The 13,805-nt window shown below is 25.9% G+C and overlaps 1 protein-coding gene across 5 annotated transcripts in view; it reads left to right on the forward strand.

The window, feature by feature from the left end:
* LOC114132479 (collagen alpha-1(IV) chain) overlaps positions 1-10,962 on the forward strand; it is a 66,056-nt gene extending 55,094 nt beyond the window's left edge. For 2 of the 5 annotated variants that reach the window (XM_050207559.1, XM_027997945.2), the window contains 22 exons: positions 1,094-1,161; positions 1,910-2,008; positions 2,181-2,254; positions 2,356-2,453; positions 2,763-2,807; positions 2,911-3,012; positions 3,142-3,240; positions 3,316-3,384; positions 3,537-3,590; positions 4,457-4,512; positions 4,706-4,748; positions 5,080-5,151; positions 5,271-5,342; positions 5,454-5,507; positions 5,726-5,797; positions 5,964-6,053; positions 6,196-6,276; positions 6,355-6,443; positions 7,159-7,360; positions 7,967-8,138; positions 8,225-8,339; positions 9,246-10,962. In XM_050207559.1, the coding sequence (XP_050063516.1) occupies positions 1,094-1,161; positions 1,910-2,008; positions 2,181-2,254; positions 2,356-2,453; positions 2,763-2,807; positions 2,911-3,012; positions 3,142-3,240; positions 3,316-3,384; positions 3,537-3,590; positions 4,457-4,512; positions 4,706-4,748; positions 5,080-5,151; positions 5,271-5,342; positions 5,454-5,507; positions 5,726-5,797; positions 5,964-6,053; positions 6,196-6,276; positions 6,355-6,443; positions 7,159-7,360; positions 7,967-8,138; positions 8,225-8,339; positions 9,246-9,503 (2,084 nt within the window). In that variant the 3' untranslated portion in view covers positions 9,504-10,962. The remainder of the gene's footprint in view (positions 1-1,093; positions 1,162-1,909; positions 2,009-2,180; positions 2,255-2,355; positions 2,454-2,762; positions 2,808-2,910; positions 3,013-3,141; positions 3,241-3,315; positions 3,385-3,536; positions 3,591-4,456; positions 4,513-4,705; positions 4,749-5,079; positions 5,152-5,270; positions 5,343-5,453; positions 5,508-5,725; positions 5,798-5,963; positions 6,054-6,195; positions 6,277-6,354; positions 6,444-7,158; positions 7,361-7,966; positions 8,139-8,224; positions 8,340-9,245) is intronic. The other 3 variants (XM_050207558.1, XM_050207560.1, XM_050207561.1) reach the window with 3 other exon arrangements.
* Positions 10,963-13,805: the final 2,843 nt, after the last annotated feature.

Raw genomic sequence — 13,805 nt, forward strand, 5'->3', positions numbered from 1 at the left:
AATTTTATAGTACATATTATATATTTTATAGTGTGTCTATCACCTATAGTATTCAGAAAAATTGACTATCTCGTTAAAATTTGTTTTATTCAATATTTACTAGTATTTTTTGTTTAAAAATACACCAATAAAAGCTCATATTAATGTTATTTCAATCAGATTTGTAATACTTCCGTTTAAAGAAATAAAATTCAATAAGTACATAGTAGTATAATATTAAAAAAAAAATCAGAAAGAATCATAACAGTTCTCAAAAGTGTTATTATTACTGTGACTGATGCTTGATTAATGTGATGAAAATATAATTAATACAATATATACATTTAAATATAAACACGATGTATTTAATATTATAAATATTGATACATGATTTTAAAATACATGTTATTGAAATAGAAAAATGTGACATCACTTCAAAATTAAATTTCATTATTCCATGTTAATATAAGATCTCACTACCTACCTAGTACCTACCCACATATGTGTTTATTTTGATATTTTTTTCAACCTTGTTGCAATTAACATATTAATATTTCTAACGAGAATACTTTCACTGTCACATAATAGATATACATCTAACAGTAGTTCGCATCATTAATCATTATTAGCTATTTTGTTACCTACTAGACGAAATGCATAACGTATCGTAAATAATATATATTATGTTCATTGTTCACAGTCGATATTTTAAAACGTAAAAAACAAAACTCAAATGTTCAAATAGCTTTAGCTTCTTTAAATATTGATATGTTCCGGTATTATAGTTTCATCAAAATATATAAAAATTAATCTGAATATAAGTAATAAATGAAAAATATAGTATTTCATTTTAATTGCAAAAGTTCCTTCTCCGTCCCATTTTAATAATTAAATATAAAATTAATTTAGGTTATAGTAGGTACCTATTATGATTATTATCTATAACATACAATGTGTAAGACTTTTATTTACATAGGTATAATAAATTTAACAGAAAAAAATGTAAAATATGGTTCAACCTCCACATTGGGCTATATTATTTATAATTAAAATAAATTTGTATTTAAGTTTATAGATTTTACTATACTAATTATGTTATAATCAAAATTTACAGGTTTACCGGGAATGAAAGGAGACATGGGATTCCCTGGTATTGGATTACAAGGATGGACAGGACAAAAGGTAAATTTTAATATGTTTCATATCATAAACTATTGAGATTCAATAAGTATAGTATAATCTATACTATACTATTCTACTATTCTTACTATTTATCTATAATATTTACAGTTTATTTTATACTAGATAATAACATAAAGGAATTTTGAGAATAACATTTTTAAACAGAACATAATATATAATTAAGGACAAATAACTATTAAACAATTTCTCATTTTAAAAATATTTAAACATTAAAAGCAACTAATAATTTTTACAAATTAAAAAATATATGTATAGTGTATACGTGCTTTCTAAAAGAAATTAAGTATATCAATATAACTAATGAGTGTTAACAGGTCATAATATATTCATATCTCAATCGGTGTTAATAATACGTACGTCGTACATATTATATTTTAAATCTAATATGAAGTAAATCTTGTAAATATTAAAACAATGTACACTTATGCATAATTTGTATGAAAGTCATGTCACTAGGTTAACCATAATATGTGTTTTATTAAAGACTTAAATACAATAATCATATATATTAAATTCATAATAATACATGATTATGCAGTACTTAATTTAACAGTTAATTACATTGTACTTATTATATAATTTATAATTGTTAAACGATTTAATTTTAAAAGAATAAAATTAATTACTAAAAATGCTCTAGATTCATGTGTAATATAGGTCTACTTTTTACTATGCTATTTTAATTTATCTATCCATAAAATTTAATATTGTACGATGTATCATTCAGGGAGAACCTGGTACACCTGCGTATGACGGTCGACCTGGAAATGATGGTGAAAAGGGAGTTGCTGGAGTTGCTGGTGTTCCAGGAATGAAAGGTGACACGGTAAGTGTATGAGATAAATAATACATTTTAATTGTTTGAAATTGAATAGACTATTTTAATCATAAACAAACTATTATATATTATATTATCAAGTATTAAATTTGAAAGATATATTATAAATAGAATATTAAATAGAATAATTATTGATGCTAGAATAATTTGTTTTTAAAAGGGACCTCGTGGTGTCCCGGGAACACCAGGACCTCCGGGAATGGATGGTATAGATGGAATGAAAGGCAATACAGGGTATAGTAAAATATTATTATATACATAAATTAACTTGGTCTTTAAATCTTTTTAATAAATTATTTATTATAAGTAAAATAAAAATATTTCTGATTTTATAGATATCCAGGAATTCCTGGACAAGAAGGTGAAAAGGGTGATATAGGATACCCCGGAATACCAGGATTAGACGGAGAGAAAGGAGAAAGAGGCTTACCAGGTACTAGGTTTTTAATAATGTTTACATTGTTATTGAAAAAATTGTATTAGAACATATTTTAGTTAACATTTCTTGTTCAAAAATTATGTTTTTAATTTTTTTTAATAAGTATTTGAACAATATGCTTAGTGTTATAATTTAATTATATTATTTAACTACTTCCTATTTAATAATGTAAGATAGAAATGTTTGATCTTTAATTTGATTTTAACAATTAGTGACAATTAAATGTCGTTCTATAAAATTAATATAATTACATACAATAAATACTACTCTAACAAATATTGATTGTTTGGTTTATTTGTCTAGGATTAATTGGACCAACTGGATTAAAAGGAGCTATGGGAGATAAAGGTAATTTAACATTTTATATACGTATTTTAAATTTAATTTGAAGTATCATCAAATATATCAATACTATTTATCTTCAATTTTAATTTTGTATGGTTGATTGTAGGTGATCGAGGATTACCAGGCCCTGCAGTTGATATTAAAGGAGATAAAGGTGAACCAGGACCCCCAGGTTTCCCAGGAATACCTGGTGCAATGGGACCCATCGGTAAGAATACTATTTATCTTACAACTGTTGAATTTATCACTTATGATTTTTTTACATTAAATGTCTTTATTATTTGTTTTAATATTGGTGTATACCTAACAAAACTATTGTAATTATTTTGTTGTTTAGGACTTAGTGGACCACCTGGTATTGAAGGAGAAAAGGGTGACATGGGATTACCAGGTGTAACTGGTTATCCTGGTCCTTCAGGTCCAAGAGGCGAAAAAGGTTAATAATTTAAGCAAATAGTATTTCACAAGTAAAAAATACAAAAAATTATTCCATTCTTTAATTATATTTTAGGTAATGTTGGACCTCAAGGATTGCCAGGCATCCCGGGAACAACAATCAAAGGAGAGAAGGGATTACCAGGTAAATTAATACACAGTATTTTAAACAATAATATTTTGAATAAATTGTTTTATAAATAGTCAAATTAAATTTAAAGGTTATTGTGTGTTGTTAAAGATATACTTTTAATCCATTCTAAAAATGTCATAATAATTGTTTGTTATATTATTTAGGATTATTGGGTAAACATGGCAGAGATGGACTACCTGGTTTAATAGGAGAGAAAGGTAAAGTATTCAAAGATTTAATTTTTTCTCAATTTTATAACCAACCTAAACTATTATAAACATGTTGTTGAAACTATAAAGTTATTATTTTCATATAAATAATCAATATTTAATTATTTATTACATTATTAGTATTCAACATCATTATAATAATATACATTTATACAATACTATATTACCTTTTTTAACTCAAAATTTAAAAAAAATTTCTTTTATTACTATTAGGTATAGAGAAAAATAAATTCATAACATAAATATATATAATATCTTAAAATAAATCAAAAATATCATTGGATATAAAAAATTAATCATGATAGTAAAATATACGTTGTTTAAGCTTTTAAAGTCCAACGAATAATGTTTTTAAAAAATAAAAAAATATCAAAAAAACAAAATTGATTTTGTCAAAAATTAAATTTGTGTAGAAAATTCCATTTTTCTTAAATTTTTAAATTTAAAATTTTTTTTTTTTAAGAAATTACTAAGAATTTTTAATTTTGTCCTCTTAAATATAAAACTAAATCCATTTTGATATTGAAAATTCCCTTCAAAATTTAAAATCAAAACTTTTTATTGATTATTTATCATCTACACATAAATAAAACATCATTATAAATTCAATGCATTCATCGTTCTATTCAGAATCTATAATTAATAATTATATTAATAATATTGGTAGGTAGTTAATAATAGTTATCAAGATATTTTGAATAACGGTAGTTGGAATAATGTTAATGATAATTGATAAACAAATTATTTATATTTTATATCTAATGATATTATTGTGGATATTTCTATTGATATGTAATTAGAAACGATAGATAGACAATAACATAAATAATTACAATATTATATTATTATTTCAGGTGACAAAGGGCTACCGGGATTACCAGGATTACCTGGTCCTGTTGGACCAATTGGCGTATGTATATTCGTATTATATTAATGTAACTTATAAGTGATACTATTTATTTAAAAATTAATTTAGAATATTAGCCAGCTGGAATTAATACGTAGTTATTAATTTGCAATTTATTACTTTTAAATATTATGATGGGTTTTACATTTAAGTTTAATATTGAAGCTTAATTTAATGGTTTTTTTAACATTTTCAGTTCCCCGGTTCACCGGGTGATGTTGGAGCTATTGGACCACCAGGTATATTATTAAATTTATTATTTCAGAATAAAACCAACAAATATTATAATATACAATATATTTTAATATTATGCAAATCTCTTAAAAACCATACCTATATATTACATTATGATAGTAGTATCATAGTAGGTCATAGTAGTATTATGTACAATATTTTTAAATTTTAACTATTTTATTTAAAAAAATTAGTTTTGTATACACTTCAGTATTTATTCCAGTAAATACTAGTATATTTTATTCCATAAATATAATTTAAAATTTAATGTTTGTGTAAATTAACTAAATTAAGGTTTACACTACTTTACCTAAAATGATTAACATTGTTTTTCAGGTTTCCCTGGACCTCCAGGATCAGATGGCTATCCAGGTGCACCAGGCAAAGATGGACCGCCAGGATTAATGGGTAACTACTAAAATTGATAATTCTACTTACTAAAATAATTACTTAAATGATTTAAAATATTAATTCATAGCAATAGTAAAACCAATAATAATTATGAATACAATTATTTTCGTAACTAGGAATGAAAGGAGAACCAGGAAGCCCTGCACCATATGGCGAAAAAGGAGATAAGGGTGAAGTAGGTTTTGCAGGTAATTATTATATATAATTATTTAATATTAATCATTATATACTTCATATAGACATAAAAATAGTGATGAATTTATTTTTATTATAATAATTTACTATTTTTTTAATTTTAGGAGAACCAGGTTATCCTGGAGTTAAAGGAGACAAGGGAGAAAGAGGTTATCAAGGTAAACAAAAATATATTTAAACTTATTTTAAATTATACAAATTATTAATTAATGAATAAGAACAAGGAAAAAATTAAAGTAGATCCTTCATCTTGTCTGATATTGTATTTTCCTGACTAAATATTTTGTACCATCTACCACTTTCCCTATAGTTAATAAATTGTTTTATAGTATTTTTAGTTGTTATGTAACTAAACTGGTATATTCGTATATTTAAGGGCTTGAAGGATTACAAGGTGTACAAGGTTTACCAGGTGACAAAGGAATAGCTGGAATTCCAGGAAAAATAGGTTCGTTTCACAAATTAAAAATTAAACAGTTAATTCTTGTTAGTTGTCACTCATAAACTAACAACAATTTTTATAAAAAAAAATAATACCTAATATCTTAAACTATTATTGTTATTATCATGATAACGATTTTTAAATATATTATTTTTGTTTATGTTATTTTAAGGTATGCCTGGAATTTCCGGAGTTAAAGGTGATAAAGGTGAACCTGGTTTAGCGCCTCCACCCGGATCTAAAGGAGAACGAGGATTACCAGGTATTTCAAACTTTGAATATTTTACAGACTAACATACAACTAAATCTTTTGACGTTTTTAAATTACAGTAATACATACAATTTTAACTTAAAATTAAATTTTTTAAATATCATGCGGTATCTAGATCAATTTTTTTTTCTAGGACCTGTTGGTTGGCCAGGTGAAAAGGGAGACCGTGGAATTGACGGCCTTCCTGGCTTAGAAGGATTAAAAGGAGAAATGGGTAAAAACATTACGAATTGAGACATTTTTAAATTATTGAACAAATTATTTTATATTTTTATTTTATTTTAAAACTTAGGCGTTCCTGGTTTGAATGGTCCAGTTGGCCCCCCTGGTCCAGAAGGTGAAAAGGGTGAACCAGGAATAGAAGGTCTTCCAGGTTTACAAGTGGGTTATTATTTAATTAATAATTATTAATAGGTATACGATATATTATTTGTACTCTTTATAAGTACAAAAATACATAAGTATTAAACGAAAAATGAAAACCTATGATGAATTACACTAATATATTTGCTTGTGGTAAAATATTTAAACAAAATAATATTATACAGTCATAAGATTTAATCTTGTTATTTATGTAGTAAGTGCGGAAACTTTTTTTTTGTAAAAGCTGTTAAAAAAACAAAAAACATAAATAATATTATGTATTTATTAAATATAAATAGGTATATAAATATAAAAGTAATTTTAAGTTAGATTAGACTTATTAAAAAAAAATCATTTAACATTTAATGAATTAATAGTAAGCTATTAAAAATAGTCCACGTAGTATGATTAAGTAAACTTAAGTAAACCATACAATTTTAGTGAAGCATTAAACTTGTCAATTTTATAATATTAACTTTTTTTCTTAATCCAGCTCAAATATTACATTGGTTTTAAAGGGTAAACTATAAAATATAATAACAATAAAAAAATGTAATGAATAATAATATTGCTTTTTCAAAATACATTTAAAAATTCATGGATAATTTGAAAATCCTAATACTATATGGACATATTTCACACTAAATAAAAATCTTACTAATTTATAATAAATTTATTTTTATTTTACTTGTAAATATTATAAAATTTACTTAATTTATTAATGTGTATTCAGGGACCTCCGGGTCAACGAGGAAACGATGGACCTGCAGGTAAATCTTGTGAATCGGAACCAAATTATTCCACAGGAATATTGTTGGTTAAACATAGTCAGAGTTCTTCTATACCACAATGTGAACCAAATCACGCTAAACTCTGGGACGGATTTAGTTTATTATACATAGAAGGAAACGAAAAATCACACAATCAAGATTTAGGTAAATTTACATATTTTATTTGAAAATAATTATTGCCATGATTTTATACTTTTATAGTATTCATTAATAGTATGATATTATAGAATAGTTTTTGTTGCAACGGAATATACCTATATAAGAACAATCTAGAAAAATCCTAAGGCCATAATAGTATGTTATTTTGGATGCTACCCACAGTAATTTGTAGAATGAAATCAGGGTTTTACGTAAATACATACAGTAGAAGGTGTGATGATACTTAAATCATTAAATTTTTATTGAAAATTACAGAAGAATATTATCTGTACTAAAGTTGAATAATTTTTATATGATTAAATATTATTTTTTTCTAAGAATTTTAGCAATACTTAGTTTTATATTTTATGTAATGCTAAAAATAAATTTTAGTTAAAATATTCGATTATTAGATTAATTAACTATTTCATTTTTAAATTTAAATTTAAATTAATTTCTTTAATTACATTATACAACAATAATGGAATTAAAATAACTCATTAATATTAGGACTAAATCAATTATAAATACATACTTAGATTATTAGGTACTACATAGTAATTATAATTAATACTCAGATAATTTAAGATTATAAATTTTGATTTTTTCCAGGATTTGCCGGTTCTTGTATTCGAAAGTTCTCCACCATGCCATTCTTGTTCTGCGACTTTAACAACGTATGCAACTACGCAAGTAGAAACGACAAATCGTATTGGCTCAGTACCAATGCACCGTTACCAATGATGCCAGTTGAAGAGAACGATATTCAAAAATATATTTCTCGGTAAAAATTATTATCGATATTAAAAAATAGCTAACCAGTAATATTCACAATTTATTTATTATCTTTTTATTGCAATGTGTTCATAGATGTGTAGTATGTGAAGCCCCTACCAACGTCATTGCTGTACACAGTCAGGCGTTTACAATTCCCGACTGTCCCAATGGTTGGGAAGGTTTGTGGATTGGATACAGTTTTGTAATGGTACGTTTCCACTGAGTCGGGTAAATTTTATACTATATTGTGGAACATATTTAAAAAAACAGGCAGACGAAATTAGCAAAAGTAAATAAATTTCTTTAGCTTGTTGAAACGTGAAAAATGTAGGTAGCATAATAGTAATTTATTTTATTGGAAAAACTGAATGGACAGTGAAATCATCTTGGACGATAAATGAATACAAATTAGTGTTTTAATAATTTATTCATCTGTTTCAAAAATATATTTAGTTGTTAGTTCAGTATAAATTATGATCTATATCGAAATAGTAATGTATTGATAATATCATAGTTACAAAAGGTTAGGTTAACAGTTTGTTTTCTCTCTCGACATAGACAAAACGCATTTAAACAGAATCATTTTTTTTATGTTTTTGATTAATCTAAAATTAAAATCACCCATTACAAAAACAACAGAAAATAATGTTTTTGAGGGTATGAAATATGGATTTGTCTAAATATTACCTCAAAACAATTTAAACATCATTTAAATTTACAATATTTTTTTTTTTTTTTTGAAAGTCGAATACAAAAATACAAAATTAAATATCAATAAAATATAAGACCGATAAGTCATACCCTCGAAAAATATTATCCTTTATGATTTTTTTATAAGTGATTTTATTCAAAGATTACTCAAAAATCATAAAAAAAAAAAACGATTTTAAGTGAAAGCGTTTTATCTACGTATGTTGCACGTGAGTAAGAAATAAAACAAATATTGAGTTGACATAATTTTAACCATTTGCTACAACAATTTTGAATACCTATTTTAAAAAGCTATATTTTGTGAGTTAAAGTAGTTACTTAGTTAGCTTAAGTATTATTCCACAAACGGTTAAATTTTTCCATATTACAATAGTTATTGTTTTATACCATATATATTATACAGCACACAGCCGCGGGCGCAGAAGGCGGTGGTCAATCGTTAGCCAGCCCTGGTTCATGTCTAGAAGATTTTAGAGCTACGCCGTTCATTGAGTGTAACGGAGCGCGAGGAACGTGCCATTACTTTGCCAACACTATGAGTTTCTGGATGGCAACCATCGAAGTTGACGAACAGTTCACTAGTCCCAAGAGGCAAACTTTGAAGAAGGACGACAGCCGTACTCGCATCAGTAGATGCCAAGTGTGCATACGATCAACATAGAGCAAGACATTGCTTCAAGATACACGAAACGGATCATAGTCATACATATTATATTTTTAATTTTTGATAATTTCGATGTATAAATTTTTATTATTATTTATATTATTATTAATATTATTATAAATATTATTACTATATTCACCAGTAGGTTAGGCACCTAAATCGATTTTTATTATTTCTAAACATTCCTTGTGTTCATTAATAATACATATTAATCGAATTGTGTTCTTTATATTTTTTAAATAATATACATAATATATTATATATATACATATAAATACATAAATTAAATTAATGTATTTATAATTACCATTATATAATTTTATTAGAATTTTAAATCGCAGAGTTTCTTAATAACTTTTAACACACCTGTGTGTATAAATTTATCATAATAATGCATATTATATTTTAATCAAAATGTAAAAAAATCAATACAAGTACGAAATTCATTAAAATTCAAATACATCTTTATATTAGAATTAAGATAAAATAGAAAAAATTTAAAATATACCAAAAAAGTAATATATTTTATGAACAATATTTTTGTTTTACATTTAAAGTTAATATTACATACATTTATGTAACATAATATATATATATATATATATATATATATACATATATATATTATTAGCTTTTAACCTTTTTATTGATGTTTGACTCATTCATTATTTTTTTGAATATATTAACATATTTCATCGTTATTACGCCCAAATAATTTATAATAAATCAGTATACTCAATGTCTGGATAATATAAAGTCCTTTAACATCAACAAATTAAATAAAAAATGTGTATAATGAGTAATTTATGACGTACCTATGAAATGACGACCCATACAAAACAAAAATCTTTAAGGGGAAGTTATGCCGTATAATATAGTAGTCAATGTAGTTTAGATTTAGAGTAGTATATCTTTAGATAAGTATAGATGAGCTCATCCTACGTCATTGTGACGATTACATTATCACTTACAACTTTACAAGTAATAAGTATACAGGATACTACACTATAATATGGTCGTACTGCGCATACGTAATAGTCGTAATACCATTGAGTATAGATACGGTTTTAAAATATCATGTATAATTATTAACGCAATGACCAAATGTAAACGTAGACGATTACACATGATTTTTTCGAGTGTATTTAGAGTAAATCACGCTTCGTAGGAAAATATTGTAAAATATTATATTAAAAATAAAAAAACACAAAAAATATAATAATACAAAACAATAAAACAATGACACTTTTAAGTTATAAGTCGTTCTCGACATACCTACACAATACAGTTTGAAAATAACACGTGCAATCGTCAACGTTCCAACCGCGTGTAAATTTCGACGATTGTCCTTCATTTTTTTGAATGCTCTCAGCGTATATCACTTCACGTAAAAAAAATTGTAAAATTATATAATGGAAAATTTGTAACAATTATAAATATAAATATTTTGTTTATCGCCTATGTATTTAATACAAACTCTAATTCTCTAATTTACGTACGATTAACTGCTGACCAATACATTAATATTAACACACACACATACACATAATTGTAAGGCAACACTAATAATACCAGACTTCGTAGGACGACGATAAAGTCACATTGTATATAGAACGCAACGTAAAACTGTGAGTTACATCTGTAAAAGTTTAGTATACAAAACAATAAAACTTTAAAAAAAATTAAATCATAGGTTACAATGGTTACATTAACAATATAGATATTCGTATATATAAACGTTTAATATATTATAAAGTAACAACTCGCGAAGTTACGGTCCGCAGAAATGGTGGAACGCACGTATGTTTGTCTTAGTGTGCAGATGGTATGGTTCCAGAGATCCCATCTGGGGTCTCTGGTATAGGCGCACATAGGGGGGTGCTAGGGATGCTTAGCACCCCCTGTCTAAATACTGCATTTAAAGCACAATATATTATGTTGAATTGAATAGGTACCTGAAGATATTCAAATTACAATTAATATGTTACTTATATATTATATCTATTGAATTTATGGATTATAATACTTTCGAGAATATTTTGCTTATTATAATTTGGATATATCTATATTCTATATATTAAAGTTTGATAAGTGTAAACAGTTTTTTTTTTAATGATTTTATTTAGATTATTTAACATTAATTTATGTTGTTTTTCAAAGTAATACCTACTTGAATAAATTAAAATATTATTATAAGACTTAAAAAAAGGGATTTATTAAAACACTTCAAATTTACCATAAAATACGTTTTAGAAAGTTAGGAAACACTTGTCGAATTGGCAAGGTGTTAGTGTCGTTTAAGTTCTGTTGCTTATTTATTCTTAATAAATCAATATTTAATATTATAATAAAGTGTAGAGTTTTCAATCATTTTATTCTGTACCTATATGGGACATCAGTATTATACGTACGACATTATTTAACTTATTAGCAAACTAAAGACCAAGGGGGTGATCTATCCCCCGTATATACGCAACTGACACTCAACCCTTTTTCGTTGTAAAATCTTATCGTTTCGTATACACTAAACAATAAAGCGTTGACTACAAACTAGTAGGTACCATAAAAGTGCAGTAATTTTATAACACAACGTGCTAGGCCGCTAGGGTATTATCTGTTCTGTTGTGTGCCGTCATACTCCGCATACGGTCTACGGTTTGAAAATACCATGTGTAATCGTCAACGCTCCAAAGTGTGTATAAACATCGACGAATGCACAAGAGCTTTAAGAATTAATTTCGGGTGTATCGCGTTGCCGTCGAGACCGACCAAGTGTAATTGTTGATGCACCAGGTATAAAAGACCTGACGGAACAACCACCGGCATCATTCGCCGTCTTTCCGAGCTCGTAGTAAGACCCACCCGGACAGACTTACGCGACTAGAAAAGGTGGTTTTCCAGATCACGACTTATCGGACGGCGTGTGAATCTGTCATTGGTGTATTTGGTGTTGTAATCGGAGTTATTTTGGCATTGTATCGACTATCGATCGCTTTACCTGCCCAATACCTAATGCAATAGTCAGAGTAATTACGGCAACGACATTGCATTTGCTAACATGCCGTTCGAAAAGTTGCTCTCCCGTCGTTTCGTCCGTGCGCATTAGTCCCGTTATATCGTTCGCTAGCTAAATTTATCACGTGCGACGTGCCTACTAATTAGTTACTCCTTAACTGGATAGAATGATATATAAATATCGATAGTCACTTGGTTTTAAATAAATGAGGTATGCAATTTGAAGGAGTTACCAGACAATTGATGACGTTTTTAATATTTATAATATATAATAACGTATGTAAGTATGTTATGTATAAGTAGGTACTTTACTAATCACAGATAATTTCAGAATAAATAGCAAACGAGAGCAACGATGTTATGATTTATGAATCAGATTCTTTAAGAGCTGTTTTAACAGTTAAATAATCATAACGTTATTCCTTTGTATTTTTATTATACATTTATAAACATACTCAACATTTTTTTTTATTGAAAAAATGTTTTAATTTAATAACTACCTATGTTATGTAAACTTGAGAGCCACTATTGTTCTAAATATTGTTTACTCAAATCTATAGAAGCAAATTTAAGGCATGTCAATTTTATTACAAATAATATTGCAAACTTATTTAATTTTTTGCAACGTTTTTCATTAGATATGTAAACGTTTATAAATAAATTTAAATATGATTCATATAAATGTATTCTAATTCTAATCATAGGCGTTGAAAAAAATCATGCTTGCAGTATCCATGTAATAATGATTAAATGTCAAATGTCAATGTTATCTTTTAAGTGTAAATAATATATAGACATAATAATAATGAGTATAGATTGCGTATATATGATAATTAATTTATAAAAATTATACATTTATAATTGTATTAATTATAGTTTTATAAATTAGGACAGAACTTTGTATGTATATACATTTTAAGTACAGCTATCTTTTCTGAGTTTTAACACAGATAAAAATAACGAAAATTCAATTTTGTTGATGATAAATAGTATAATGATGTAGGTATTGATATATAATAATACATATTTATTTTGTCAGTTGGCATTTGAATTCTTAAGTGAATAATTTATTATATGCATTTCAATGTATCATTATTCATTATAATCTACTTTTTATTGTATGACATTTAGAATTAAGAAACAAATTGAAAAATATAAAATTATTAATACAGTTAAATACAACAATTATTACATTAAATACCAGATAGTAATAATGACACAAAATCATCTATAAAAACCCATAAGCCACACAAAATTGCGCTTAGTGCTTAGTCGTTCAGTGAC

The sequence above is a fragment of the Aphis gossypii genome, chromosome X, assembly GCF_020184175.1.
Source record: "Aphis gossypii isolate Hap1 chromosome X, ASM2018417v2, whole genome shotgun sequence".
Lineage (NCBI taxonomy): Eukaryota > Metazoa > Arthropoda > Insecta > Hemiptera > Aphididae > Aphis > Aphis gossypii.